Source organism: Toxorhynchites rutilus, chromosome 1 (genome assembly GCF_029784135.1).
Source record: "Toxorhynchites rutilus septentrionalis strain SRP chromosome 1, ASM2978413v1, whole genome shotgun sequence".
Taxonomy (NCBI): Eukaryota; Metazoa; Arthropoda; class Insecta; order Diptera; family Culicidae; genus Toxorhynchites; species Toxorhynchites rutilus.
Genome location: NC_073744.1, coordinates 119,697,549 through 119,724,730, shown reverse-complemented (window position 1 = coordinate 119,724,730; position 27,182 = coordinate 119,697,549). Strand labels below are relative to the sequence as shown.

Genomic DNA, 27,182 nt, shown 5'->3' with positions numbered 1-27,182 from the left:
ATCCAAATTGAACTGTTTTCCGTCATTGAAGATAACCTATACATTGAAGAACTTTTCGTTATGGTATATAGCAAAATGTATTCTTTTGGAAACATTCTTTGTCGCAACATACCATGTCCCACTGTCGGTTCATGTGAGCTTTGGCAAAACTCAGACGACTTCCGATGTGAGATGGTGTGAGATGAGGAGCTTCAACCTTTAAGCCCCTCTTTATGTGAGGATTTTTAACAAATCTTGAGGAATTGTCACCCGAGAAACATTCAAATTAAAATATTGCTTTATTTGTATGAAGTATTCGAAGCTGTTCTAACTTTTTTCCGATTATCCCCTTAACAGAGCTTCGATTTACGTGGAGCTCTCTCCTACATACTGAATCCTTGAGGATTCGCCAAATAATTGAGCACTACTTGATGGGATCTCGTCCAATCCGACGAGCAATTTCTCTGAAACCAATATTTTCTTGGTGAAATGCATCGATTTGACTTTCTTCTCTCTCCGCGAGCACTTTTTCCTTCGGCATTTTCCAGATTTATTTCCAGATAATACCTAGAATATAAATTGAAGCATCTTTTAATCACAATGACACAAAGCAGCAAGATCATCACCTTGTCTTATATAAGTTGGACAGAGTGTAGTGGTTCTCAGATTTTTGTGAAAAGTGGTAGTTTTGTTTCATACCGCAAAACATTAGACACGTATGGGTGAAGATTTCCATTTTGGGGTTGTCCGAAAAATCAACTTTTTCCTCTTTTTCCAAAAATAACTTTTTTAAAAAATTCATAACTTTGAAAAATCATAACTCAAAAACTAAAAAAAAAACGTCTCTCTGGTTTCGACATATGTTATGTGAAAAATCCTCAGCAGCTTTCCAGAAATAATATAAAAAAATATAGCGCTTTTGGTCCCGAGAAAAACAATAAAAAACGAATACAATCAATAGTGAAGTAAATGAGTGATACGATTATTTCTAGCAAATAAAATACAAATTTAGAACTTAAATGTTAGTTGCTTCGTGAAATTTCATTTCAATGACCGATAGTGTATTGTGAAACATTTAGCACAAGTGTAATTTTGTTTTCTTTCTGTATTATAGTGATTTATAACACTTTTGGCTGGTTCGTCACTCCACTTCCTTTTTGGAAGAATGTCGGGAGTAAGATTTGAACTCGTGACCTTTAGCGTGAGAGGTACGGATGTTACCACTACGCCAGATCGCCTCCACAAGTATAAGTGTAAAATTGTATATGGTAGAAGTTGTGTTAAAAATGACTTGAAATATGAAACGGAAATCCTGATTGCCAGATTGTAAATCATTAAAAAATTGTAATTAAGCAATTTGCTCTGGGTAATTTTCTTGGTAAAACTGGAATCCTCGATTATATCCCATCGATGGTGTAATGAATCAGAATGTTTACTTGATCATCGTGAAGGAAAACATAAAGCCTTACCTAATTTTCCTCGGAATATTTATGGTTTATAAAATGACACTTTCTTTGCTTTCGTTCATTTCTTACTCTACTCTCGCACCGTGAGGACTCGTTTGTGTGGGACCAAGCACACAGCTTGTTAGTCTTTCGGTGGTAAGGCACCACGAAAGCAGCTCGGATAAGTGTACCAGCCGCGGGGAGACCACATCGCTATCGACCGGGAACTTTGCTGAAATTCGTCTATCGCTATCAGAAGTCGACCGAATTGCTGATCCGCAATCTACCTTTGCAGCATTTGATTCGTGGAATTGCTCAGGACTTCAAAACCGATTTGCGCTTCCAAAGTTCCGCGGTTATGATGCTGCAGGAGGCCTATTCGAAAATAACAATTTGTGTGCTATCCATGCAAAACGCGTCACATCATGCCCAAGGACATCCAGCTGGTCCATCGTATCCGAGTAGAGCGTGCTATTAGCTTAGCATAAAATCAACTGCCCTTTTCAGGGCTCCAAATTTGATGGATAAGAGTTCAGAAAAGTTTTTTACAGACCAAACTGAAAGGAATATATTCGTTTGGACGCCATTCAGCATCGAGAAAATTTCGGAAAGATCTAATCGTTGCTGAAAAATAATCTGCCAGTTCCCTGGGAATTGAAAAATACATTCATGCGAAAGAGTTTATTTTAATGTTTTCTAACCATATAACACAGCGACCAAATATTTTCCTATCAAGTGCTATTAACAGGTGGTTATCGAGTTAGCAATAACCACTGGAGGGCTGGAAAGAACTAATCATTGCTGAAAAATAATATGCCAGTTCCCCTGGGAATCGAAAAATACATTCATGTGAAAGAGTTTATTTTAATGTTTTCTATCCATGTAACACTGCGACCAAATATTTTTCAATCAAATGCTACTAACAGGTGGTTATCGAGTTAGTATTAACCACTGGTGGGCTTCGAGTATCGAGGAAAATCTGAAAAGAATTAATCGTTGCTGAATAATACTCTGCCAGTTCCCCTGGGAATTGAAAAATACATTGATGCGAAATAGTTTATTCTAATGTTTTCTATCCATATAACACTGCAATCAAATACATTTGGTTTTGTGATTTTTCAATCAATCGCAATTAACAGGATAGCTTCTGAAAATTATTCTTCCCCATCAGTAGGATATTTCCGTATCCAATATTGGATGCATAAAACCTTGTGCCTCCAACGTAACGTAACTCAAATATTCATTCATTCAGAATGAATTCAGATTCAACTTCAATCAAATGATCTCTAAATCAACGATAGTCCTACGTCACCCTTGCGGTTATACCATGGATATAACCCACTTCCTGTTTTTTATACAGAAAATATAATAGAATTATGACAGCCTTTAATCGAACAATTCCTTGCTCGAGTTCTGCTCTTATCAACACATTCGGCGATACTTTTTTATCGGTATAGATAGAAGAAGATATAGGAGTGTGTTTCATCACATTAAAATCCATTTCCAGTTTCGAACAAACATCAATTTCGCTAGCGCAAACATCAAATGGACTAATAGCACATGTCACTATGTAATTGTAGAACATATGGGAATTTAATTTTCAGAATTTTCTCTTTTTCCTTCAGAGTTTTCCGAAAATTTTCAATTGTCATGTTTGGTTGGAGTATTTTTGGATGAAATATGTGTAATATTTTCATGGGACCCTCTCTCCATTCCAGAGGAGAGAGGGGTGTCGTTATAGAAACATTTCTCATACCTAAAAACCCTCACATCTCAAATTGTGCTTGAATAGTTCTCGAGTTATGCAGAAGTTTGTGTTTCGTTTGTATGGCAGCACCACCCCCTCCCCCCTTAAAGAGGGGGGTCCGCCATATTGGATTTGCATTTTCACAAATAACTGTATTCTACTAGTCAATCCCTTTCATTTGATACTCATATTGATGAGTTTTTGAAAAATATATACATATTGCTCCATCTTGTGGTGACAGCCATTTTGGATTTGCATTTTTCATAAATAACTGTATTCTACCAATCAAGCCCTTTCATTTGATACCCATATTGATGGAATTCTGATAAAATATGTGATCCGCCATTTTGTGGAGGCCGCCATCTTGGATTTAAATTTTTCATATATAACTGTGTTCTACTAGTCAAGCCCTTTCATTCAATACCCATATTGATGGATTTTTGAAAAAAAATATATATATGACGCCATTTCGTGGGGCGGCCATTTTGAATTTGAATTTTCCACAAACAACTGTATTCTACTAGTCGAGCCCTTTCATTTGATACCCTTATTGATGGGATTTTAGAAAAACCCATAATGATGAGGTTTTGAGAAGATATGTAATCCGCCATTTTGGAGCGGTCGCCATCTTGGATTTTCAAGATCATGAAATACGCAGTTTTATAATGACTGCATGGATAAAGGTTTGTTCCAAATTTCAGATCAATCGGTCAACATGAGGGGGTCAAATACCTATTAATGTGGGACAGCGCTACAGACAGGTTACAAACATACTGTATGTTTGTATGCAAATAAAACTGTTTTAAAACAAATAGTTTCTAAACGAAATTGTTGTTATATTGTTTTGCACGCTGGCATAGCATCCTTACTTTTAGAGATAGTTTTCTTGAAAACAAGAACATAAGCCATCCACGAGTGTAGACATCACAAGACATCTCCATATGCCGTGCGAGGATATTAGAGAAAAATATCTGGCATCCCTAATCGAAGATAGAATATTAGGCTGTCAAAAAAGTCCTGCGGTATTTCCGCGAGGTGTCGTTGTAATCGCGTAGTTCTAGTTGTATTCATTGTATAGAGTTATACTATAGCTTGTTGGAAAGGTATTTTTGCGCACTATAATATAGTCCTTGACAGTGTTTTATTTGGTTGAGTCGTTCGTGAGTTATAGTGTCGCAAATATGGAGCAAAATAAAGAGAAAATCCGACATTTTTTACAGTACTACTATGACAAAGGCAAAAATGCATCTCAAGTTGCCAATAAAATTTGTGCAGTTTATGGACCCGATACAGTTTCCATTTCCACCGCACAACGATGGTTTCAACGTTTTCGTTCTGGTGTAGAGGTCGTCGAAGATGCGCCACGCTCCGGAAGGCCTGTCGTCGAAAATTGCGACAAAATCGCTGAATTAGCCGAGAAAGACCGGCATAGTAGCAACCGTAGCATCGGCCAAGAGCTGGGGATAAGTCATCAAACCGTTATTAACCATTTGAAGAAGCTTGGATTCACAAAGAAGCTCGATGTATGGGTGCCACACACGTTGACGCAAAAAAACATCTTTGACCGTATCGACGCATGTGAATCGCTGCTGAATCGCAACAAAATCGACCCGTTTCTGAAGCGGATGGTGACTGGCGATGAAAAGTGGGTCACTTACGATATATGTCATGAAACTAACTATCGAACAATTGAAAAATCTCAACCCTTATCCTTACGGAAATACTCTCTTTTAATTGGTCGAAATTGACGACACATGCGGCGGTTCCCTAACAGAGACATCAAAACCAAGCAGTCTGGGGGAAATCAGCATTGCAAATATATGCAAGTCGGGGGCATTTTTATATTGCAAGTAAGGTGAGTGATAGATTAATTCTAGCAAATAAAATTTAAATTTGGAACTTTAATGTTGGTTGCTTCGTGAAATTTCATATCAATGACCGATCGTATATTGTGAAAAATTTAGCACAAGTGTAGGTGTAAAATTGTATATGGTAGCAGTTGTATTAAAAATGACATGAAACGATTTATTTCAATTTTCGTAAATAAAAACCAAGGTGCGTTCCCCCTCGAGAACGGGTCGTTCGGTTTAAACTGTCTGTTTTGTTGTGTTCATTTTCACCCAAGGAAAATTTTTACGGCGAGAAAAATTGGAAAAGTGAAGAAATATTAGAAAAATTGATTTCCCATGTGCTCTACATGTAGTATAGTATAAGTGTTTTCCATGTCAAATATGTTTTCTCTATGTTAAAGTAACATGTTTTTACTGTTGAGAAAAAATGATAATTGTGTTGGGTATTGGTAATTATCATATATTACATTGGTGAGTTATTTTTTCTTTATTTCATCCATACATAACACAGGAGGCATCTCGTCTAGGATCACAGAGGGCGGTTTTCATCATATCTCGTTCCACTTCGGTATCTTTTATCAGATACGCACCATCCAACGATTGTTTACCATCACTCGGTGAACACTGGTGTAAATACAAACAGTGAAACTGAACAAACAATACCAAACAAAACGGCCCTTTTCAGGACCACCAAATCATAATCAAAGAGTTTACCGATGTAATTTTTCCAACATATCCAACATCATAGCCTAACCGGATTCTAAGTCAAATATGCGGTCGTGTCTCGCACACAACCTTCCTGTGACTTTTTTGAATGGTTGTCAGTGTAAAACCGCCTTGATTTTTGAAATAGAGGGTTCCGACTTTTCAAAGGCGGAGATTTGACCTCGGATTTGATAGACCTTGTCCCCCCTGCTCACAACAAGTGTAATTTGTACTGAGGCCGCTAACCACTAATTCGGTCACTTTTCATCTTTAGCTTATCCCGAAGATATGTAGATTTCAGCGTACAGTGTAATTAATTTAGTGTAATAATTTTGACAAGGACTTCAACTAAATCTTCCCTCCAATTTGGGAGGTGAACACATTAGTCACTCGAACTATTCATTGACTACGTACATCATACAATATTTTCTATTGCTGAATCCAAATAAGGCCTTTTAACAGCTCGTATATCTTAGACACTACTTATCTGACTTAAACTGATTATGCTAATTATTATTACAGAATCGATTTCACTCTGCAAGGTTAACTCACACATGCGTTGCTTGGTGTTGATGTTGTTTGACGGTTCCACTGCTTGGAAGAATAAATTGACCTGCAGAAGGGCTGCCCGGATGATGGCTACTGTTGCTGCAGGTAGTGGCAGCTCCTCCAGTCTGTTCGCCGCCGGGGTGGGACGTTTGAGAAAGCGAAAGTGAACCGGATTGGGGCGAGATCGGACTTGTTGAATCGGTTCCTGCTGCTCCCGGGCTGTAACCCAAGGAAATGGTGGCCGCACCACCACCGTTGAAGCCATGCGAAGATCGCGTGGCCACATTGTACGGCGGAGGGGCAGGAGTGATCGCCAGATTTGCAGTGGCCGGTGGGATCGAGGTAAAACTGGTACTGTTGCTACGCATGTATGGACTGCTGTAACTGCTATCGAATGGTACGTTTGTCCGAAGAGCTGGTTGCTCTGGAAAGAGATGGAAACGAACGTAGCAATGTTCATTAAAAACATAGAATTTAATCGAGCAAACTGTCTGTGTTGAATTAAATCAATCGATGGAATTTTCTCTTGCACCAGAGTCTCATAATTCAAATGAAAAAAAAAGGAAACGAAACTTTGCTTCTCTCTGCTCTATCACTGGTAGCAATAATTCTACTCTCGAAAGCCTGCGTCTGAAATGTTCAGCCAAACTATGCCCTGGTGCACTGCACTGTGATAAAGTTTATGTAAACAAAAATCTATTAAAACTGCCTTGGTGAGAAAAGTTCATCTCTCTTCTGGCGAGATAACTTTCAAAGCTTAGAGCAAACGCGTCGGTGGAAACCACAGGAAGCTGTAAATTTATAGTTTTAAAATAATAGATTTTTCCCAGATCTGGAACTTCCACCGAGCGGTAAGATTTCGTCGGTGCGAGATAGGAAATTGCACCGAATGTTCCGGTTCAGTCGAAACTTTCTGTCACTCCAAGAGGAGGAGGATGTTAATCCCAGTATCCCAGTTGACCGAAGATATTTATAGTAATTGCTTCACGGTAACATAACCGCTACGACCATTGACATGTTTTACTTACTGATTATTCCATTAGACAGAGAGCAAAGATTCCCCTGAATGCTTGGAAGTGCTTTATCCTGCCTCAGCTCCGACAATCGAGGGCGACCCAAAGTCATGTGTCCACTACTGTTGACACAAGTTTGATTCTGGTTACTTATGCTACTGTTGATATTACTGCTACTGGTACTCGTTCGGAATTGGATCAAATGTGCAGCCGGTGGGCTATAATCGTGTGAGTAATCCACGTACGGAACGTGACCATTGTTGCTGTTACTGCCACCACTCTTGTTGGCTGGTTGACACAAGCTTTCGGTGAAATCACCGGAAAATCTAAAGGAACGAACGAAGTAAAATGAGAATGATTGATTAAATTCAAATTCCACCCAAAAGAAATAACACCGTACCGATAATCGCTCGATGTTTTCACCGAGCTTCCGACCGAAGCGGCTCCATCGCTTGGTCCACTTCTGTTATGGTTGGCGATTGTTGCACTCGAACCGAGAACTACGTTCACCTGGGTCGTCATTCCGTCTGGTCCGAGGCAGGTTTCGATGAATTCATTATCACAATCTAGTTTCAGGTCACCAGCATTCGACGTTCGTCGTTCCAGCTCCTTACAATCCTTTTCGGAAATGTGCTGCTGTACATTTTTTTTGTCGATGGTTGCAAAAAATGCGATAGATCACAGGAGAGGTAGATCGAAAAAAGGAAATTAAATTCCACTCCTGAGAGGATAGAATAAAATTTTCGTGCGCAAGCACACCACAGTATCTAGCTCCGATCTTACCTTCGGTATCACATCCGCCGGCGGGAGCTTCTTTCTGCCCTTTCTACCTCTAAAGCACATCGTCGTCACGATGATGATGATTAAAAGTGTCAGTCCACCGAGGGAACCGAAAATGATGACTGGTAATAAAATATTTTCTGCTTTTCCGAGAAGCACATCCAGTGGGAGGAGATTGGTGATGTGGTGTGTGGAATGCGATGCAGAAGGGAAGGAACACGAATTGGAAATTAGATTTTCATATATGTATGCAAATCAGTTTTCTGGAACAACAAACGGCAGTGGGCTAGCGCGTATCGATTTGTGCAAAATGATTACGAGAATGTGGATATGGGATGTGATAAGGATGTTACTGGAACACAGACTGTGGACAGTAATGTTGGAATCAAACAAGTTGCAGGTTAGCTAATATTTGGACAATTGGTACGAGGATTGGTCGATAAGTCTCAATATCAGCAAAGAGTAAAGCCAGACATCAGCGTTGAATGGTTTGACGTTTCAATCACATGTATAGTTTGTCAATTAAGTTCCGAGGCTCATACTATTTTATAGCATAGTATGAGCTGGAATTTCTTATCATTTCTTCGCCAACTAAGGAGTTTGAGATAGTATGTTCCAGTAACCCAAACCAAACGTACAGATGAAGCAGAGTTTTGAAGAATACGTCGAAATTTCATAAATAACTCTTTAGTAAAAAGTTTCGGTGACCCTGAAAAGGTTTAATGGCTTGCGTGACGATTCTTTCTGGCTTTGCGAGAACAATACACTAATTGGTCATATGTTGCAATTTGTTTGTTTATATCAATGCACGCATTGCACTGAGTATTTAACGAGCGGCGTCTACCGTGCATCGCCATTCATCAAGCATCAAACACGCGTCTAAAGCCGGGTTCAGACGGTGCGAGTAAGCATACGAGTCGGTATAGTCAGTTACTGCAGTGCAGCTACTCACACCGTGTGAACACATCATGCCAGTTAGTTTCATGTGTAATCCGGCGTGCGAGCTACTTCAAAGTTTTTTGAACTTACTCGCACTCGCATCTCTCCAAACATCAAAAACAGAATTTAGCGTTCGATTCAGGAATGCCAAATATAAAGAAATGTCTCTATTCTTTTTCGGATAGTACTTTCAGGTCGAAGAAATTCAGCACAAAGTATTTTTATACACGGTTGGCGTGTATGTTTCGATAAAATTGTGCCACTGTGTTAATTAAATGCAACTGAAAACCTGAGACGAAAACTGCCAATCGAGAAGTCAATTTCGGATCAATCATCTGTCAAATTCGGACCTGATTGTTGTTTCTAAATATTTAATTGACATTTGAAAAATCATCTGGCATCCCTGGTAAGCCAATGCTGTAGTATCTAGTTTCTCGTCAGCAGCTCACACTGTGTGAACGGACAAGGCGAGTCACCAAATTGACAAACGAATTCACCGGGTCAGTAGCTGCTCACTGTCAAGTCAGCAACTAGTAACGTATAAATGGACCTTAACAAATGCGCACCGTACATATTCTCGTTTCGCTCTCCCTCTTCGTTATTTCTATTCTAGCGGCTGCATAAGTTGCCTGTTATTGGCAGTTCTTTTCGGGAAAGCACACAAATGGGCAGAACCAGTGTTTGGATTTCGATCAAAATCGAATGATACACAATGTGTCATGCAAGTAAACTCTCACGAACATATAACCTAATATGAGAGGATCATTCAGATACTTGTATGAATGTCAGTAATCACTTGTGTAATATTTAGTGATTAAACTAAGGGTGGGTTAAGACTAGGGATATATTCATGTGAAGAAATATGATGAGATTTATAGAAATCGCATCAACCGTTTACACTAGCGTGAACTTCAAAATGAATATATTCATATCTTCGGTGAATTTATTCACCTGAAGTAGAACTGCATCTAACTTTAGTGATTTCTCACCAGTGAGAAATTCACAAGCGTTTACATATGCTGAACTTATTCAAGTTATATATACCTCGAATAAGTGTATCATATTTATTCTCACCCGTTTACACCTATTTTCACGTGAATAAATCCATCTATAGCTATAGATCTCCCTAATGTAAACCCGCCATAAGAGAGGAACGAAGACTGTTGATTGCATATCCGATCTGTATCAAACATCGCATACCATTTTCGAAGCCTGCATACAAGTTTGAACCACATATATCGTCCCATTTTACTATAGCGAAACCCACTGCACAGAAAAGTGCAAAGCAATAAATGATACAAGAAAAATGACGTCATCATTTAGTCACCATTTGCGGAGAGCAGCGAATGGGAAAAGAGATAAAACACGAGAGTTTTTGCTTCTCACTGGAGCGGTGTTGCTAGTAAAACTATGCGGTCTATATGAATATACATATTTCAAGGGATAGCGGCGTTAAAAATGGAAAATATAATCTGACTACCCTCCCTTAGCCTCTATCGAGCTCAATAATCATATAGTTTGCACTCTCTGAGACTTAAAAATCAGGATCTGCTACATTAGCTGAATATGAATCTTTCGCTTTGCGTGGTCCATACGATCCTGCTGTTTCATGATGCATGGAGAGGTCGATATGCATATGTTAGAGGCAAAGAAGAAAATAAGCTTTCTGACCAAAAGCGTATATGATAGCTTTGCTTGCATGCTGGGCTTTTGTGTCGTGATTTGCAACACATAACAACAAAAGAATACCGCTGGGGGAAATGTTTCCTGAAAGATCATATTTGAACGAACGAAAGCGATTTTTTCAATGAGTGGATCATTTGGCAAACACTGGGCAGAATAAATGTATGGGGAAATGGGAATGCTTCCATTTTCATCAATTTAAACCATATACAGACTATGGCAGGTGTTTTCAAATGGTGCTCCGCGTGAAATTTGTGCTCCGAGAATTTATAGTAAATGCTCCCACTTGAAAACCGACCTCGGAAAAAACATTCTTTAATTTCATTACACTGGGCATATAGAGATTTATCTTGTTGACTCCGGCTCAAATGTAGCGTAATTGGGAGTTGTTTTCAGTTGGGTGCTCCGCCGAATGTTTTTGCTATAAAACGTGCTCTGCCATAAAAAATCTGAAAACCCCTGGACTATGCGATTGTAAAACATAGTATATAAAACAAATCTTAGAAAATTTCCGATTCGATTGATATGCAAATCGTTAAAATCCGTTCGCAACAAAAATAGTTATTAACGTTAACTTTATTTCATAAAAACCTTTTCATGTTTGGCACCCTTAATGTAAGACTCAGTCCTACGTCAAAAATTTCACTATCCAGAAAGTTAGGCTCTTCACGCGATTGTATACCGAATCACAGCTCGCAGATCGCGCGTTATTTTATATCTCTAAATCGTTTGTGTTCCAAATTATCCGAAGTATTCATTCAGTGACGTTTCGCTATCCCTAAAATTTAATGCAAAATTATTTTTAAAAAATGGGTGGGTTATATCTATGATATAACCGCAAGGTTGACGTGGGACTATCTTAGCTTAGTAACCATTTGTATGTATTGATTGCAGTTTGCATGTATTTGCAATGGCGATTTCCCCAGACACCTTGGTTTAGAAGTCTTTATAGGTAATCAGATTTCAGTCGGAAATACTCCCGACCTGCATGAATTTGCAATCCCAATTTCCCTGGACACCTTGTTTCTGAAGCCTGTGTTGGGGAAACATATTTTAGTCGGAACAAATTGCCCTCGACTTGCATGTATTAGCAATGCCAATTTTCCCTCGCTCCATGGATTTGAAGTCTGTGGTAGAGAAACACATTTCAGTCGGAACAAAAATGCCCCCGAATTGCATGTATTTGCAATGCTAACTTTCCCACGCTCCTTGGACTTGAAGTCTGCGTTAGGGAAACGCATTTCGGTGGGAACAAAAGCTGCCCCTACTTTCATGTATTTGCAATGTCGATTTCGCCAATGCTGCTTGGTTTTGAAGTCTGTGTTAGGGAACATATTTCGGAGAGAACAAAAGTCCCCCTACTTTCATGTATTTTCAATTCCGATTTCCCCAACGCTGCTTGGTTTTGAAGTCTGTGTTGGGGAAACCGTAAATCGGGCCAATCAAAACGAGGCAGTTAGGGCGTTTAGATAACGCTTAACATTTTACAGTTATTCAATTATTTATCTAATGAAAAATGACATTTTATTAATTGCGATAGATGCGTAGAAATATTCCCTATCAATTGATGCAAACATCTTTCCGATCCAGTAGAAAATGTTCGAGTTATAAGCATTCGAAATCTTGCATTTTTTCCTGCATGTTCAGTGTTTATGTTTTCATTTTACCCCCCATATATTCCGGTTAGACGTAGTCCCACGTCAAAACGCATATGATTCTAGCAATCATCGGCCGTTGTCAATTTTCAATAAAGCACTGGGAAATTTGTTAAATAATAGAATCACATCTTATCCTGACAAAGCTTAACTATTGTATAACTTGCGGAAAGTATGTAATACATCTACTGCAACTGCTGAATTGTTCAGGAAGAAGTCTATTGAAATGAGCGTTCCCCAAGGGGGTAACATAAGTTCGTTATTGTTTCTTTTGTGCGTTAATGACTTGTACAGGCTTCAGTTGAAGGAAACTCCGCGTCTGTTTGCAAACGATACCGCTCTTTTCTACCCCCAAATAAATGTTGAGCCTTCGACATGAATAATGACATAAAGATTCTATCAGAATACTTCGCAGCCAGCCTTCTTTCTCTGAACGGCTCCAAAACTAAATGCATTTGATCACATCGAATACGTTGAAAAGAAAGTTTTTTTGACGTAGGACTACGTCTTTCATTTCTATACCGGGGTGTAAAATCAAAGTTTCGAAAACGAAAGCGTTACGCCGGAGACCGAGATTTTGATCGTTAATAGCTCCTAAACAACTGAACGAAATGGTATGATAAACACTTCATTCGATAGATAAAATGTCTACGCGTTCTATACTTGTTACCTTCTGATCCAAAAACTTGTTTCAATAGTCTTAAAATTGCTTTCAAAACAGGCTATTGAAATCACCAATCGGTATATAAGCGAGCGCCGCTCGGAAATCCACTCAGTTCTAATTGAACAGCGATTGGAGCATGTTGTCGCTGTTGCGGTGAAGCTCTTTATTTATCATGAAAGCGCGGATGAACGGTGTCACCAAGAGCCTGTTTGTGCACCCTAGGCCAGAAGGGAATCTATCAGGAGGAGAGTGATGCCACAAACGGTTCCCTGGGAAGACATCGCTACACACACATACACGCGCGGCTATTAACAGGTGGTTATCGAGTTGGCATTAACCACTGGTGGGCTTCCAGTATCGAGGAAAATGTGGAAATATCTAATCGTTACTGAGAATAATCTGCCAGTTCCTCTGGGAATTTTCAAAATATATTCATGTGAAAGAGTTTAATTGAATGTTTTCTATCCATGTAACACTGTGACCAAATACATTTGGTTTTGTGGTTTTTCAATCAATCGCAATTAACAGGATAGCTTCAGAAGATTATTCTTCCCCATCAGTAGGATATTTCCGTATCCAATATTGTATGCGCCCGCAATCGATTATTGCTCAGTCGCCGAAAGTTCCGAGCTCAGAGAGTTCATTCCCCTCTAGTTTGCCTTCCAAATTGCCATCGTAAACCACACCTTCTCTCGATTCAATCACACACAAAAAGCATACTTAAGCGATATTCTGGTGGTGAGACACATTAATTTTTCGTGAGGACATCGACAAGACAACATCGTTGCCTAACGTGCTGGAGGAGGTGGACGGCGAAGGATCGACACATACACGCGCAGAACTCTTTCCGTTAGGATGCCATTCAGCATCGAGAAAGTTCCGGAAAGATCTAATCATTGCTGGAAAATAATCTGCCAGTTCCTTTGGGAATTTTCGAAATATATTCATGTGAAAGAGTTTAATTGAATGTTTTCTATCCATGTTACACTGTGACCAAATATGTTTCAACCAAGTGCTATTAACAGGTGGTTATCGAGTTGGCATTAACCACTGGTGGGCTTCCAGTATCGAGGAAAATGTGGAAATATCTAATCGTTACTGAAAATAATCTGCCAGTTCCTCTGGGAATTTTCAAAATATATTCATGTGAAAGAGTTTAATTGAATGTTTTCTATCCATGTAACACTGTGACCAAATATGTTTCAATCAAGTGCTATTAACAGGTGGTTATCGAGTTGGCATTAACCACTGGTGGGCTTCCAGTATCGAGGAAAATGTGGAAATATCTAATCGTTACTGAAAATAATCTGCCAGTTCCTCTGGGAATTTTCAAAATATATTCATGTGAAAGAGTTTAATTGAATGTTTTCTATCCATGTTACAGTGTGACCAAATATGTTTCAATCAAGTGCTATTAACAGGTGGTTATCGAGTTGGTATTAACCACTGGTGGGCTTCCAGTATCGAGGAAAATGTGGAAATAACTAATCGTTACTGAAAATAATCTGCCAATCTCTGGGAATTTTCAAAATATATTCATGTGAAAGAGTTTAATTGAATATTTTCTATCCATGTAACACTGTGACCAAATACATTTGGTTTTGTGGTTTTTCAATCAAACGCAATCAACAGGATAGCTTCTGAAGATTATTCTTCCCCATCAGTAGGATATTTCCGTATCCAATATTGGATGCATAAAACCTTGTGCCTCCAACGTAACGCTCTCGTTTTCGAAGTTCTCCAAATATTCATTCATTCAGAATGAATTCAGATTCAACTTCATACAAATGATCTCTATATCAACGAGAGTCCTACGTCATCCTTGCGGTTATACCATAGATATAACCCACTTCCTGTTTTTAATTTGCCCTCCACTCACCCCCATCTCGAAGAAACTCTTATTCGAGAATCCTAGATTTGGGAACCAATTATTTTTTGTTGGAAAAAAATTTAAACTATTCACAATTTCACAAGACAACACAAAATATTTAGGTACTAGGTGAGCGGACAATAACATGTAGAGCAAAGATGTATACTAACAGGCACGTAGCGTAACCGGCACGGCATTTTTCATGCAAGACAAATATTATTGCGTGTGTTTCAAATGTGTATGCGTATATATAGCGGAACGGCTCCGGACATACACAGCACGTTTCAGACAAATGCATGAAGGAATTCTCGAAAAGAATATTTTGCCGGTGCCGGGCACGAACTACACGGGCGAGTTGCACCGTACATACAAATCAAACATCGAAGTTCGTGGTATGGGTGCGTTCGTCGCTCTTCGGTACGACATCGGTTCAATTACCAGTAGCATTTCTCCGCTCCGTCTGCGCTGTTGGTCCGAACAGAGAAGTTGCTATGCCTGGTGATATGAATACATCATGTATTTGTCTGCCGGTGTCGGTACGTGCCGTTTACGCTACGTGCTGGATAATATAAAACGGCCTTTACACGGGCGAGTAGCACCATACATACAAATCAAACGTCGAAGTTCGTGGTATGGGTGCGATTGTCGTTCTTCGTTACGACATCGGTGCAATCACCAGTAGCTACGCTTGGCCCAATTTCGTCAACGCGAATTTACTCTCCCGCTCCGAAAACAAATTGCTCCGCTCCGTCTACGCTGCCGGTCCGTCAGAGAAGTTGCTATGCCAGATAATATAAATACATAATGTATTTGTCTGCCGGTGTCGGTACGTGCTGGATAATATAAAACGGCCTTTACGGAGTGGGATACTCTTTTCAACACCTTCGTCGCCCAGAGCGATTCGGTCGAGTTTCTTGCGGGGCCCAAATTCAACGGTCGATGCGCTAGAGAAATAAGCGGGCAATGATAATAATTAATTCGGGTTCGATTTAGGACTACTTTTCTGTTGAATACGAATGAAATCAACCGACTGTTGATAAGACAACTCATAAAAATAAGTTTTCAGTCAATTATACAGTGTTGGAAATTATAATAAAAATTAAATTTAACCGAACGTACTTGCTTTATATACTATATTCGATGACGATGAATAACTACAATTTTATTGGAAAATATGGAATATTCTGTTCAATCAATTGCGAAGATTCCGTGAATATATCATACTGAGAACATATGTCACATGTTAGAAGAAAAGTTTCGAGTATTATCTGATCGAGTTCCGATTAGGATATTGAGGAACTATACGCAAATGCAGACCTGGACGATATGTTAGAAGAACTTACTATAGACGATATAAAGATATTAATTTATATGTGATTCTTCACAAATAAGCATGTTCTACTAGTCAAGTCCTTTCATTTGATACCCATGTTGATGGGGTTTTGATAGAATATGTAGTCCGCCATCTTGGATTTTCAAGATCATAGAATACGCAATCTTATAACGACAGCAGAGATAAAGGCGTGCTCTAAATTTCAGATGAATCGGTCAACAGGAAGGAGAGTAAATTTCTATTGATGTGTGACAACCCTGCAGATAAACATACAAACATATTTACAGTAGGTAATGCTATATGATGAATAACGATTTAGGAGTTTGGAAGACCACCCCCCACAACTTGGGAGGGGGGAGGAGTGTCTAACCAAAAAAAAAAAAGCTTTTTCAGAGATTCCTTCTTCTTTTTCGTCATGATCTTCGCAAGACGGCCACTATCGGTCTTCCGCTCGACGTTCCGGGATGCCAGGCACATTTTCGTCCCGAAAGTGGTCTAATGTATTCTTTTTTACTTGCCTTTCAAGCGTTTTGAAGAACCGTAGGACGCGTTCGCGGAGTGCTTGTTGTTTCGACGTCATCTTTGATCGAACTGACAGCATTCGAGCGAAAAGAAACGAGCAACCCGTTTCTAGGAAGCCCAGAGAACAATTTTCCCGGTAAGAACAAAATTTATGCTCTTTCCTTTTTTTTACAGAAAGGTATTGAAATCATTCTTATTTTTATTGAACATCCATTAATGCGCAAAATAGCGATTTCAGTTCATACACGTCATTCAGCTGAGCAGCATTACGTCGAAGAAGTCCAAGCATAGAGAAAGCTTTCGTAGTAATAATAGAAACGTGCTCGTGAGAACGAAGCTTAGGATCCATTATAACTCCCAAGTCTCAGATAGATTGTACACATTCCAATGCACAATGGTGGAAATTAGCACTTAGGGCTCGACAGTTATCCTCTAGGCAAAAGTTGTTACATATGATAGAGCGCTCATCTTCAAGTTTGCCAAAAATAGGGTGACCAACATTTTCGATGAAATAAGAAATCTCCGTCAAATTCCGTCAACAAACATTTTTTATGTTTGCCTCATAAATAATGGCAAGCAATTGAAGAGAGCGTATTTTTCGGGAAGAAATATCAATAACTTCGAGTGAAGTTGAGATATTGACAAGTTCTACACCGCAAAATGTTTGTATCAGTATGTTCTGAAAGTCTTTCGAAGACAGTTTGTATGTAGAATTTGAAATATAAAAGTTAGAGCAAATAAAACGGTTTTTAATGGTGACCCCAACACAGCTTAGAAAAAAGGCGCTTTATCGATTATTTCAAGAGATAGAGAAAAAAACTTTGTTTTACAAAGATATCTCAAATAATTGGGACTACAACATTGTCGAACTATGTTTACCTCTATCTATAGAGATAAGAATGTTAGATTTTTGACGTAGGATTACGTCTTTCGGGAACATATTGGGGTACAAATGGAAAATCGAAAATCGAGCACATCGTGAAAATTGTCCAATTTCAAACGCTTATTTCTCAGTCATTTCTGGATGGATTGATGAAATTTTTGCGTCAATCAATTTCGGCACTCCATAACATTTTTTTTATATTGAAGAAAATAGTATATGTCATGAAACTAACTATCGAACAATTGAAAATTGTCAACCTCTATCCTAACGGAAATACCCACTTCTGATTGGTCGAAATTGACGACACATGCGGCGGGTCCCTAACAGAGACATCCAAACCAAGCTGCCTGGGGGAAATCGACATTTCAAATACATGAAAGTAGGTGGAACTTTTGTTCCCACCGAAAAGTGTTCCCTAACAGAGACATATAAACCAAGGTACCCGAGGGGAAATCGGCATTGCAAATATATGCAAGTCGGGGGCATTTTTCTATTGCAAGTAAGTGTAAGTGTAAAATTGTATATGGTAGCAGTTGTATTAAAAATGACATATGAAACGATTTATTTCAATTTTCGTAAATAAAAACCAAGGTGCGTTCCCCCTCGAGAACGGGTCGTTTGGTTTAAGCTGTCTGTTTTGTTGTGTTCACTTTCACCCAAGGAAAGTTCATGCGGCGAGAAAAAAATGGGAAATGTGGAGGAATATTCGAAAAAGTGATTTCCCATATGCTCTACATATAGTATTAAGTGTTTTTCTTCTTCTTGGATGACACTAACGTTCCCAGTGGAACTTTTGCCTCCTCAACGTAGGTACTAACTTTCGTCATTTTTATCAGTAGTACTTAGAAGAGATTTATATGCCGGATAACGCGTGACCACAGTGCAGGTCGTGAAAATTCTTCGACGAAAAATCTCCTGGCCAGAACGAGAATCGAACCCGAACCCCCGGCGTGATAACGTGGGACGCTTACCACTCGGCCACGGGATCACATTAGGTGTTGTTAGTCCAATTAAAATTCGCATTGGGTTGAATAAACACTCAGAAATCAAAAATCTAAAAACAAAATTACCTTTTCCATTTCCAATATGTAACATGTTTTCAGTGATGAGAAAAATTGATAATTGTGTTCGGTATTGATAATTATCTTATATTAAATTGGTGAGTTTTTTTTCTTCATTTCATCCATACATAGCACAGGAGGCATCTCGTTTAAAGTCACAAAGGGCGGTTTTCATCGTATCTCGTTCCACTTCCTTATCTTTTATCTCATACGCACCATCCAACGACTGTTTACCATCCTTCTGTCATTATCACTCGGTAAACACTGGTGGAGTGAAAAAACAATTCTCAACAACCAAACAAAACGGATCTTTTCAGGGCCACCAAATCTTTGTCAAAGAGTTCAACGATGTAATTCTTCAAACATATCCAAAAGCAACAGATAGTCTAACGGAATCCTACGTCAAATATGCGGTCGTGTCTCGGAAACAATCCTCATGTGACTTTTTATATCATCGAAAATGTTGGTCACCCTATTTTTGGCAACATAAAAAATGAGCGCTCTATCATATGTAACAACTTTGTCGAAGACAGTTTTTGTCTAGAGAATAACTGTCGAGCTCTAAATGCTAATTTTCACTCAAATGCATCTCCTGGACCATTGTGCAATGGAACATTGTCAATCTGATATTGGTGTGAGAGGAAAGATCTACTGCGGCTAAAGGAGATCACTACACTTGTTCATGTTCACACTCAGGGATGCCAAACTTCCTGATTTTTCGGATTTCCCTAACTTTTTGGCACGTTCCCTGACATACTGACAAATACTCGATTTTGCCTGATTTTTCAGAAATGATCCTGCTTTCGCCAGATTTTTGTACTTTTTACTTTATCAGAATGAAAATTATCTGTGAAAAATCTACTGGGATCGCTGTCAATGTTCCCCTAATTGAATATGAGAACTGTCATAATAACTCTCCGGTTTGCATATGTGTAATGCTTGTATCAAATCGAATTCTTCTGACACAAAGCTGTACCAAACTTTTTATCAATATGTATGAACGTTGTATATCGACTAAATATGCTTCTCTAGAGTGAAAATACCGAATTTTTCAACCATGCACAATTATTTGGAAGCTTTTTAAAACAGTGCTCGATGCTTCATGAACCCAGAATATTTGTTGATTTATAGAAATAATAACGTGATTAACGGAGTATTCTAGTCTAGAAATTTAAAAAAAAAATCAATTTTTCCTTCATATTTCTGCAGTTTAGGCATTTAAGAGTATACCCTAGAAAAGCCTTATCGAAAATCTTATTATTTACCGAGCTAGAGCCATTTTTGTGATGCGGTATCTAATCTGGTACAGTCATAACAATGAACTTCAAACGCGTTTTTCTCGAAACTAGTTTTTACAAACTAGCGTACACGATATCTCAAGTTCTACTGAACCGATTCATGTCGAATTTATATGGATACAATTTGCAGACATCTCGCTATCGCATGAACCTCTTAAATATGATATCTTTTAGGTTTTACTATTTTTAAAAATTCGAGCAACGGAAGAAGAAACGTTTGTTTTTCGAACGGCCGCCATTTAATAAATTAGCTTTTTGACTTGTCCGAGGTTCATGCGATAGCAGCATCTTTACTGATTCAGAATCGTGTACGCCATGGCACAACTTTTTTTTCGAACTTTCTCACTTCATCAGCTCTTAACAATTCCAGTTATGAATATTTTTCCTCCGTTCAATCTTTCTTCTATTGTTAAAAGATAGATGAACAAATAACAGTATAATCGATACTAAAAATATTCTTTGTTCAATTTTTACGGAGCTCGGAAAAACGTCCGAAATGCGTGTCTCTACACTAGAATACCCCCTTAAGTTTGAGGAACAACATTACCTTGTATGATGTGTATGTATGAGAAGCTGCAAAGTTATTCATGGAGGAATATTTTTCAGATTTTAATATTATTCAAGAGAATGACAGCTTCAAATTATGTAGGAAAGGGAACGATGAATTTCAAAAAGAATATCAACAAACGAATTATGAAATTAATATACCGCCGTCAGCCCACAGTTCTAAGCAATCGTACCTTTCGAAACGAAATCAATTTCCACAAAATCGATTCCATAGTCGTTGATGACGGTGCAGTTGTAGCCACCAAAGTGTTGCCGCTGGCTATTGTGAATGATTAATGTCGACTTGACACCTTCCGGTTGGTGGCTCTCGACAACGGTGTATTCGTTTTCGGCACTGGTGTTAATTTCGCGACCATTATGTGCCCAGATGATATGTTTCGCCCTCGGAACGGAAAATGCTTCACATTCGAGCATGCCGGTGTCGGTGACGGTGCCAAACTGCTGTCGTGGCGAGCTGATATTCGGCGGTCCCTTGAGATAGATGAATGCCTCCGCCGCTATCTCTGCGAAGCCGTGAACCGACGCCTTGCAGAAATACCGGCCAGCGTTGATAGGTGTAACGGTTAGGGTTAGATTGGCCGATGTGGACAAAACCCGACCGCTCTCATCATGTATCCAAACAATATCCGGCGGAGGATTTCCGTCCACATCGCATATCAGTGTTACCCCGGTATTCGAATCAGCTTCGACGGATGTTGGCAAGCTTCGAAAGACGGGTCCATATCTTATATCCAGTGTTTTACCAGCTTCGCCCTTCCCCACCGCATTTCGAACTTCACAATCCACAATTACACCATGAAACTTTTTAGAAGTATTAGCGATAACCTATGGAGTTTATCTTTTAATACAAACAAAAATTGCCGTTTTTAAACCTATCTTACCAGATCAACCGAGCTATTTCCGACAATCAACTCATTACCGATGTACCATTTGTAAGTGACATCGGGAGGATTGGCATCGGCGTGGCAATGGAGTCGAACTTCACCTCCCTGAGGAATTCTACCGGCGTCATCCCCGTTCATGAGTTCAACCTCAACCTTTGGAGCAAACTTCACCTCAAGTTTCAGCCGAACTGATCGGTAGGTACGATCTGCAGTGTTTTGGGCCTGACAAGAAAAGGTCGTGTTGTGGTGTTCTTTTTTGGGTGTTAGCTTCAGTATCGACTTGGCTGTGAATCGTCGCTGATTAGGGAGTGCTTCTTTCATATATTCAATCCCATCTGTCAGCACGTTACCGAGCCCATCGATCCAGGTAATCTGAAAGTATAGTGAAATATCATAATGAATTGACTTTTAATTTATGCGGTCGGACTTTTCATGGTTGTGAAGAAATGTCTCACCTCTGCAGCAGGTCGTCCTCCAACCGACACGCACTCGAGTTCAATCTCCCTGCCTTCCGTTGTGACCATAAAATCTCCTTGCACAATTTGGGGTGGCTCGGGTGGCACCAACACAGTTAATGTTGCAAAACGGGACCTTATTCCGGCTGTGCCTGAATGAGGAAAGGTATGAGCGGTTTGCAAACTCTCTACACAATGGATTATCTACCTCTCTTCCCAGGTCCAACCTGACATTGATACTTTGCGTCATCATCCAGCATGACCGGAAAGATGCCCAGCGAAAAGTCTCCCTCTTCGTCGCTTCCCACCATCGAGTACCGTTCGAAGCCACTAAGATCCCTGTGCGTGCCCAGGCCAAAGTCGTCTTTCGTCCACTGGAACAGACATTGATAAGTGAAAACGGATTGTTGTATAAATTGAATAAAGTACAACTTCCTCTAGGCGAATACACGTGTTGAAGATAGTTCGAAATCGTTCAAAGGTAATTCAAATTTACCGTGAGAATTCTAAATTCATTTTATCGCATCAAATACACAATGAACGAAACATTAGACAGTCTAGTCAGTCATTTTAGAATTCTTTTGAGCTTTTCTTTTCTTTCATTCAGTTCGATAAACTCGCAGTCCCAGCTCATAGCTTTCCAATAAATGAGTGCGAATACTCGTAAATGAAGCTAAGCGAACGGAACGAATTTGACAGTTTAGTGCACGGCAGCATATACGCATTTTATGTAGCCGTTTCCCCCTCACGCAGATAGCAGCAGAGCTTGAGAAATATGATGGATTGTCTCTCTTTATTACACATTTACATCTTCATTACCGTCATCATCGAGCTTGGCCAGCTGACAACGGCATCTTCCTCAGAGAGGCTCTGTGTGGGGGCTGTTGAGAAGCTAACAGATGAGATTAATAATCCATTCATATGTATAGTCTCGGGAAGGAAAATGTCCAAAGCGTTCAATCCTTTATCGCACTCCCGGGAGCAGACGCTTTCTTGTTCGGTCTGTTGGTCATATATAGAGAGAGAGAGACCAGGATGACAGGTCATTGGCAGTCGCCGGGGCATTGCTCATCAATTATTCATAGACTTATAGATCATGAATACATATATGAGGGCAATCATGGGGCGGGGTAATGCGGATTATGATTTGCTTTACTAAAAAAGAGGGGTGGGTATCGAGTTATTCGTTATTTGACCACTACGAGCTACGAAAGTATGCCTTTCGAATGAGATACTGGCCAGGCGACTAATTGAACTCGTAAATGCTTTTTCTTACTTCGGGCGGACGGACTGTTGTTTCAGATAACGGTTGAGTTGATTATGATAAATTGATGTCTTTGGATAGTTTTGTGTTGGGTGGACGTTAAAGTAAGGAGTGCTGTTTGTCATTTTTGTAGGCTGAACATGGATTCTAACTTAGTAATGGAAGTAGAAAATTTTGTTCGTACAATGGAAAATCATTCTGATTGTGGGCTACGAAGACTTGATATCATCAATTTGTGATTCTATTGGAAATTGTGGATTATTGAATTTATTGAATGGTTCATTAAATTAGTTTTTTTTTGCAAAAATACCGAAAAGAAAATTGAATAAATTGTTTTCTGTGAATCTCATTGGCACTGTGATCAAAGCCTAATTTGATTTATAATGATCCCAATTTTCATTATCATAAGGCCAATTTAAATTACGTCTGATTTTTTGAAAGGACTTATTTTTTTTATCTGTATTATAGTGATTTTCAACTCATCATCGTCACTTTTCCTTCCATTTTTTGGAAGAATGTCGGGAGTGAGAATTGAACTCGTGACTTTCAGCGTGAGAGGCATGGATGTTACCACTACACCAGATCGCTTCCTGAAAGGACTTATTCAAAATAATTGATATTTCTTTCAAACAATCGTAACCCCAATTCCAGATGTCTTATTGAAATATAATGCTTGACAAAGTTATTGAAAAATTAATGATGTATTCAGGAAAAATAACATTTTAAATTAACTGTTAAAAAATACTAATAAATAGAATTTAATATTAAAAACTTTTATGTCTCAAAAGTTCGATTTCCATTCTGGTCGGGGGAATTTTTCGCCAAAGAAATTTCCTCCGACTTGCACACTGTGGTCACGCGTATTCTAGAGGTTTCCACTTAGAATACATTCAACTTCTGTTATTTGTACTAAGTATCAATAGAAATGACGCAAGTAAATACTACGTCTTCTTCTTCTTCTTCAATGGCACTAACGTTCCTAGAGGAACTACGCCGTCTCAACGTAGTATTACTTGCGTCATTTTTATTAGTACTTAGTTGAGATTTCTATGCCAAATAACACGCCTTGAATGCATTCTGAGTGGCAAGCTCTAGAATACGCGTGACCACAGTGCAAGTCGGAGGCAATTTCTTTGACGAAAAAATCCCCCGACCAGAACGGGAATCGAACCCGAACATCCGGGATGTTAGTTGTGACGCTAACCACGGCCACGGGAGCACTATACTACGTTGAGATGGCGAATTTCCTCTACCCTTAGAAAAATCCTCGGTCGAAAACTACTAAATACATTTGGTAATGCAAAATTAGTAGAATGTACAAATTTTTTGTATATATTGTCAACAAACCCGCATCCCTACCAGAGATTAGTATATTTTACTCGATAACATTAGTAAGCTTGGATATTGTCATATCTGAAAACTGTTGAGAAAAGCGCGTATTAACCATTTTCATTGTTCCCATAAGGCAATACGGAGGTATAATAAGGATATAATTTTGATACGTGCATTTTCGGCGAGAAAATGTAGCCGATATTGGGCTTCCGAATCATGGTTCTGCTTGACATATGTGTTTATTAGTACGGTCGAAAATGACTATAGATTGGTAGTATTTACCAAAAAATTCGTTATATTTACTAATTAATTCTCTCAGTGTAGGAACGTTAGTGCCATTTAAGAAGAAGAAGATGTCGAAAAAAAAGCGATCCGATACCGTTGAGCCACCACACACGGGATGACGCAGTAGTTCAAGTCAATACGATAGATTGCAGGGCAAGTTAAAGTTTAGTCTTAGTTCGTTTCTTAAGCAATTCGATTTTGTGATTTAATGTGTTCCTACGCAACGACTATAACCATGAACTCCTGTTGTAATTTGAAAACATTTGCGTTAATAAAAGGTTTCATCACTCTGATATCGTGAGTAAATTTAATTTTTTTATTATTAACAATGAAACTAAGACTGATAAAAACAAATATTGGAAAAGAAGGGAGAGTGAAATCTAAAAAAAAAACAAATATAAATAGAAATTCACCTTCCCTGGATATGCCACTGAACCAGGATTTTAATGAGTCTGTGCTGGTAGTTGCATAGCAAAATACCATTACTGACGAGTGAATCCAATATATTCACCACCCAACCAGAACAAAATAAATGAAACCATTGCAAAATTGCAACAAAAGCAGAGAATCCTTTTTTCCAATATAGGACTCCTGAACAAGTATGGAAAAGTTCATTCGCTCGTTTCTCCATACCTTATTATAAATCACTCTTGTATCTGCTTGGAATTATCATGGCGAAAAGAATGCAGCAATCATTTTTCACTCTCCGACCATCTTCATTCGGGACTGAGAGTGAACATAACAAAACAAAGAGTGGAAAACAACATGAATACTCCTTTGGAAGGATCGCACGAAACAAAATAACGAGTGAGTCGAAATAGATTGAATCTGCGTGTATGTATGATTTTATTCTCCCTTGTACTCTCTTCCTTGTCAGCATTCAAGTGCACATGAATCCACCTTCCCGCTCACCAATAACTTGCGTTAATATGGTCCTTTGCGTTGGCTTAGATCGTTTCATACTAGAAACAAGAAATGTCATTGCAATTGTGCCCAGGAAATAACTCGATTTCAACTATCTACCTATATTTTACTGCCGCGATCGAGGCTCAATGATTGCTATTTGAGTGAAAAACGAATGATTTTACAGAGACACTCGCTGGCTCAAGCAAAAGTTTCCAATTTGATTATCTCACCATCTAACGTCATTCAGAGAGGCAAATGAGGGAATGCAAAATTCTCTGGGAATAGATAAGCGGAATCGAGACAGTATTGACGTAGGATTACGTCTCTCGGGAACATGTTAGGGTACATATTAAAAATCTTAACTCGAGCACATCGTGGAAATTGTCCAATTTCAAACGCTTATTGCTTAGTCATTTCATGATGGATTGATGAAATTTTTGCGTCAATCGATTTCGGTACTCAATAACAATATTTTATATTGAAGAAAATAATATATCTCATGAAACTAACTATCGTACAATTGAAAAATCTTAACCCCTATCCTAACGGAAATACCAACTTCTGATTGGTCGAAATTGACGACACATGCGGCGGGTCCCTAACAGAGACATCAAAACCAAGCTGCCAAGGAAAAGTGAAGAAATATTAGAAAAGGTGATTTCCCATATGCTCTACATATAGTATTAGTTGTTGTTAGTCCAATTAATATGCATTGGGTTAATTATACACTCAGACTGTAAACATTATTAAAAATACCTATTCCAGTTCATATATGTTTTCTCTATATTTAAGTAACATGTTTTTACTGATGAGAAAAAATTATAATTGTGTTCGGTATTGGTAATTGTCTTATATTACATTGGTGGGTTTTTTTTCTTTATTTCAACCATACATAACACAGGAGGAATCTCGTCTAGGATCACAAAGGGCGGTTTTCATCATATCTCGTTCCACTTTGGTATCTTTTATCTGATACGCACCATCCAACGACTGGTTACCATCCTTCTATCATCATCACTCGGTAAACACTGGTGGAGTGAACAAACAATACCTAACAACTAAACAAAACGGCCCTTTTCAGAAGCACCAAATCATTATCAAAAAGTTTAGCAATGTAATTCTTCAAACATATCCAAAATAAACAGATAGCCTAGCGGAATCCTACGTCAACTATGTGATCGTGTATTGGAAACAACCCTCCTGTGACTGTTTTTCCGTTCAAATCGAGCTTTGAACTTTGCGAAGTGATATGTGAATGTTTTCTGTTTCAAATGATGTGAGGTATAAACGAAGAATAGAAGGGTGAGTTTTATCTGTGAATAAGTATTGTTGAACGAATTTTGATGCGATTTTGCCCATACCTGCTCTTGACTTCATTCGTAATCTATACGAGTTCAAGGAAACTAGAAGAAGTGAAGACGCAGAAAGGGCGAAAGACACGCTCATTGCAGCCGGCAACCCAAATACAGGAGAAGTCCTCTTAAATTCAAAACGAGTTCGATGAGTTCTTCAA

The 27,182-nt window shown here is 38.8% G+C and overlaps 1 protein-coding gene across 2 annotated transcripts in view; it reads right to left on the bottom strand.

Annotated features, from left to right (window-relative positions):
* Window positions 1-1,068: 1,068 nt before the first annotated feature.
* LOC129767287 (irregular chiasm C-roughest protein-like) overlaps window positions 1,069-27,182 on the bottom strand; it is a 434,835-nt gene continuing 408,721 nt past the window's right edge. Inside the window, exons 4-11 of one of the 2 annotated variants that reach the window (XM_055768041.1) lie at window positions 22,091-22,256; window positions 21,883-22,034; window positions 21,425-21,799; window positions 20,717-21,368; window positions 8,072-8,208; window positions 7,689-7,924; window positions 7,304-7,614; window positions 1,069-6,699 (exon numbers count right to left, since the gene is read on the bottom strand). In XM_055768041.1, coding sequence (XP_055624016.1) covers window positions 6,275-6,699; window positions 7,304-7,614; window positions 7,689-7,924; window positions 8,072-8,208; window positions 20,717-21,368; window positions 21,425-21,799; window positions 21,883-22,034; window positions 22,091-22,256 — 2,454 coding nt within the window. In that variant the 3' untranslated portion in view covers window positions 1,069-6,274. The remainder of the gene's footprint in view (window positions 6,700-7,303; window positions 7,615-7,688; window positions 7,925-8,071; window positions 8,209-20,716; window positions 21,369-21,424; window positions 21,800-21,882; window positions 22,035-22,090; window positions 22,257-27,182) is intronic. The other variant, XM_055768131.1, reaches the window with a different exon arrangement.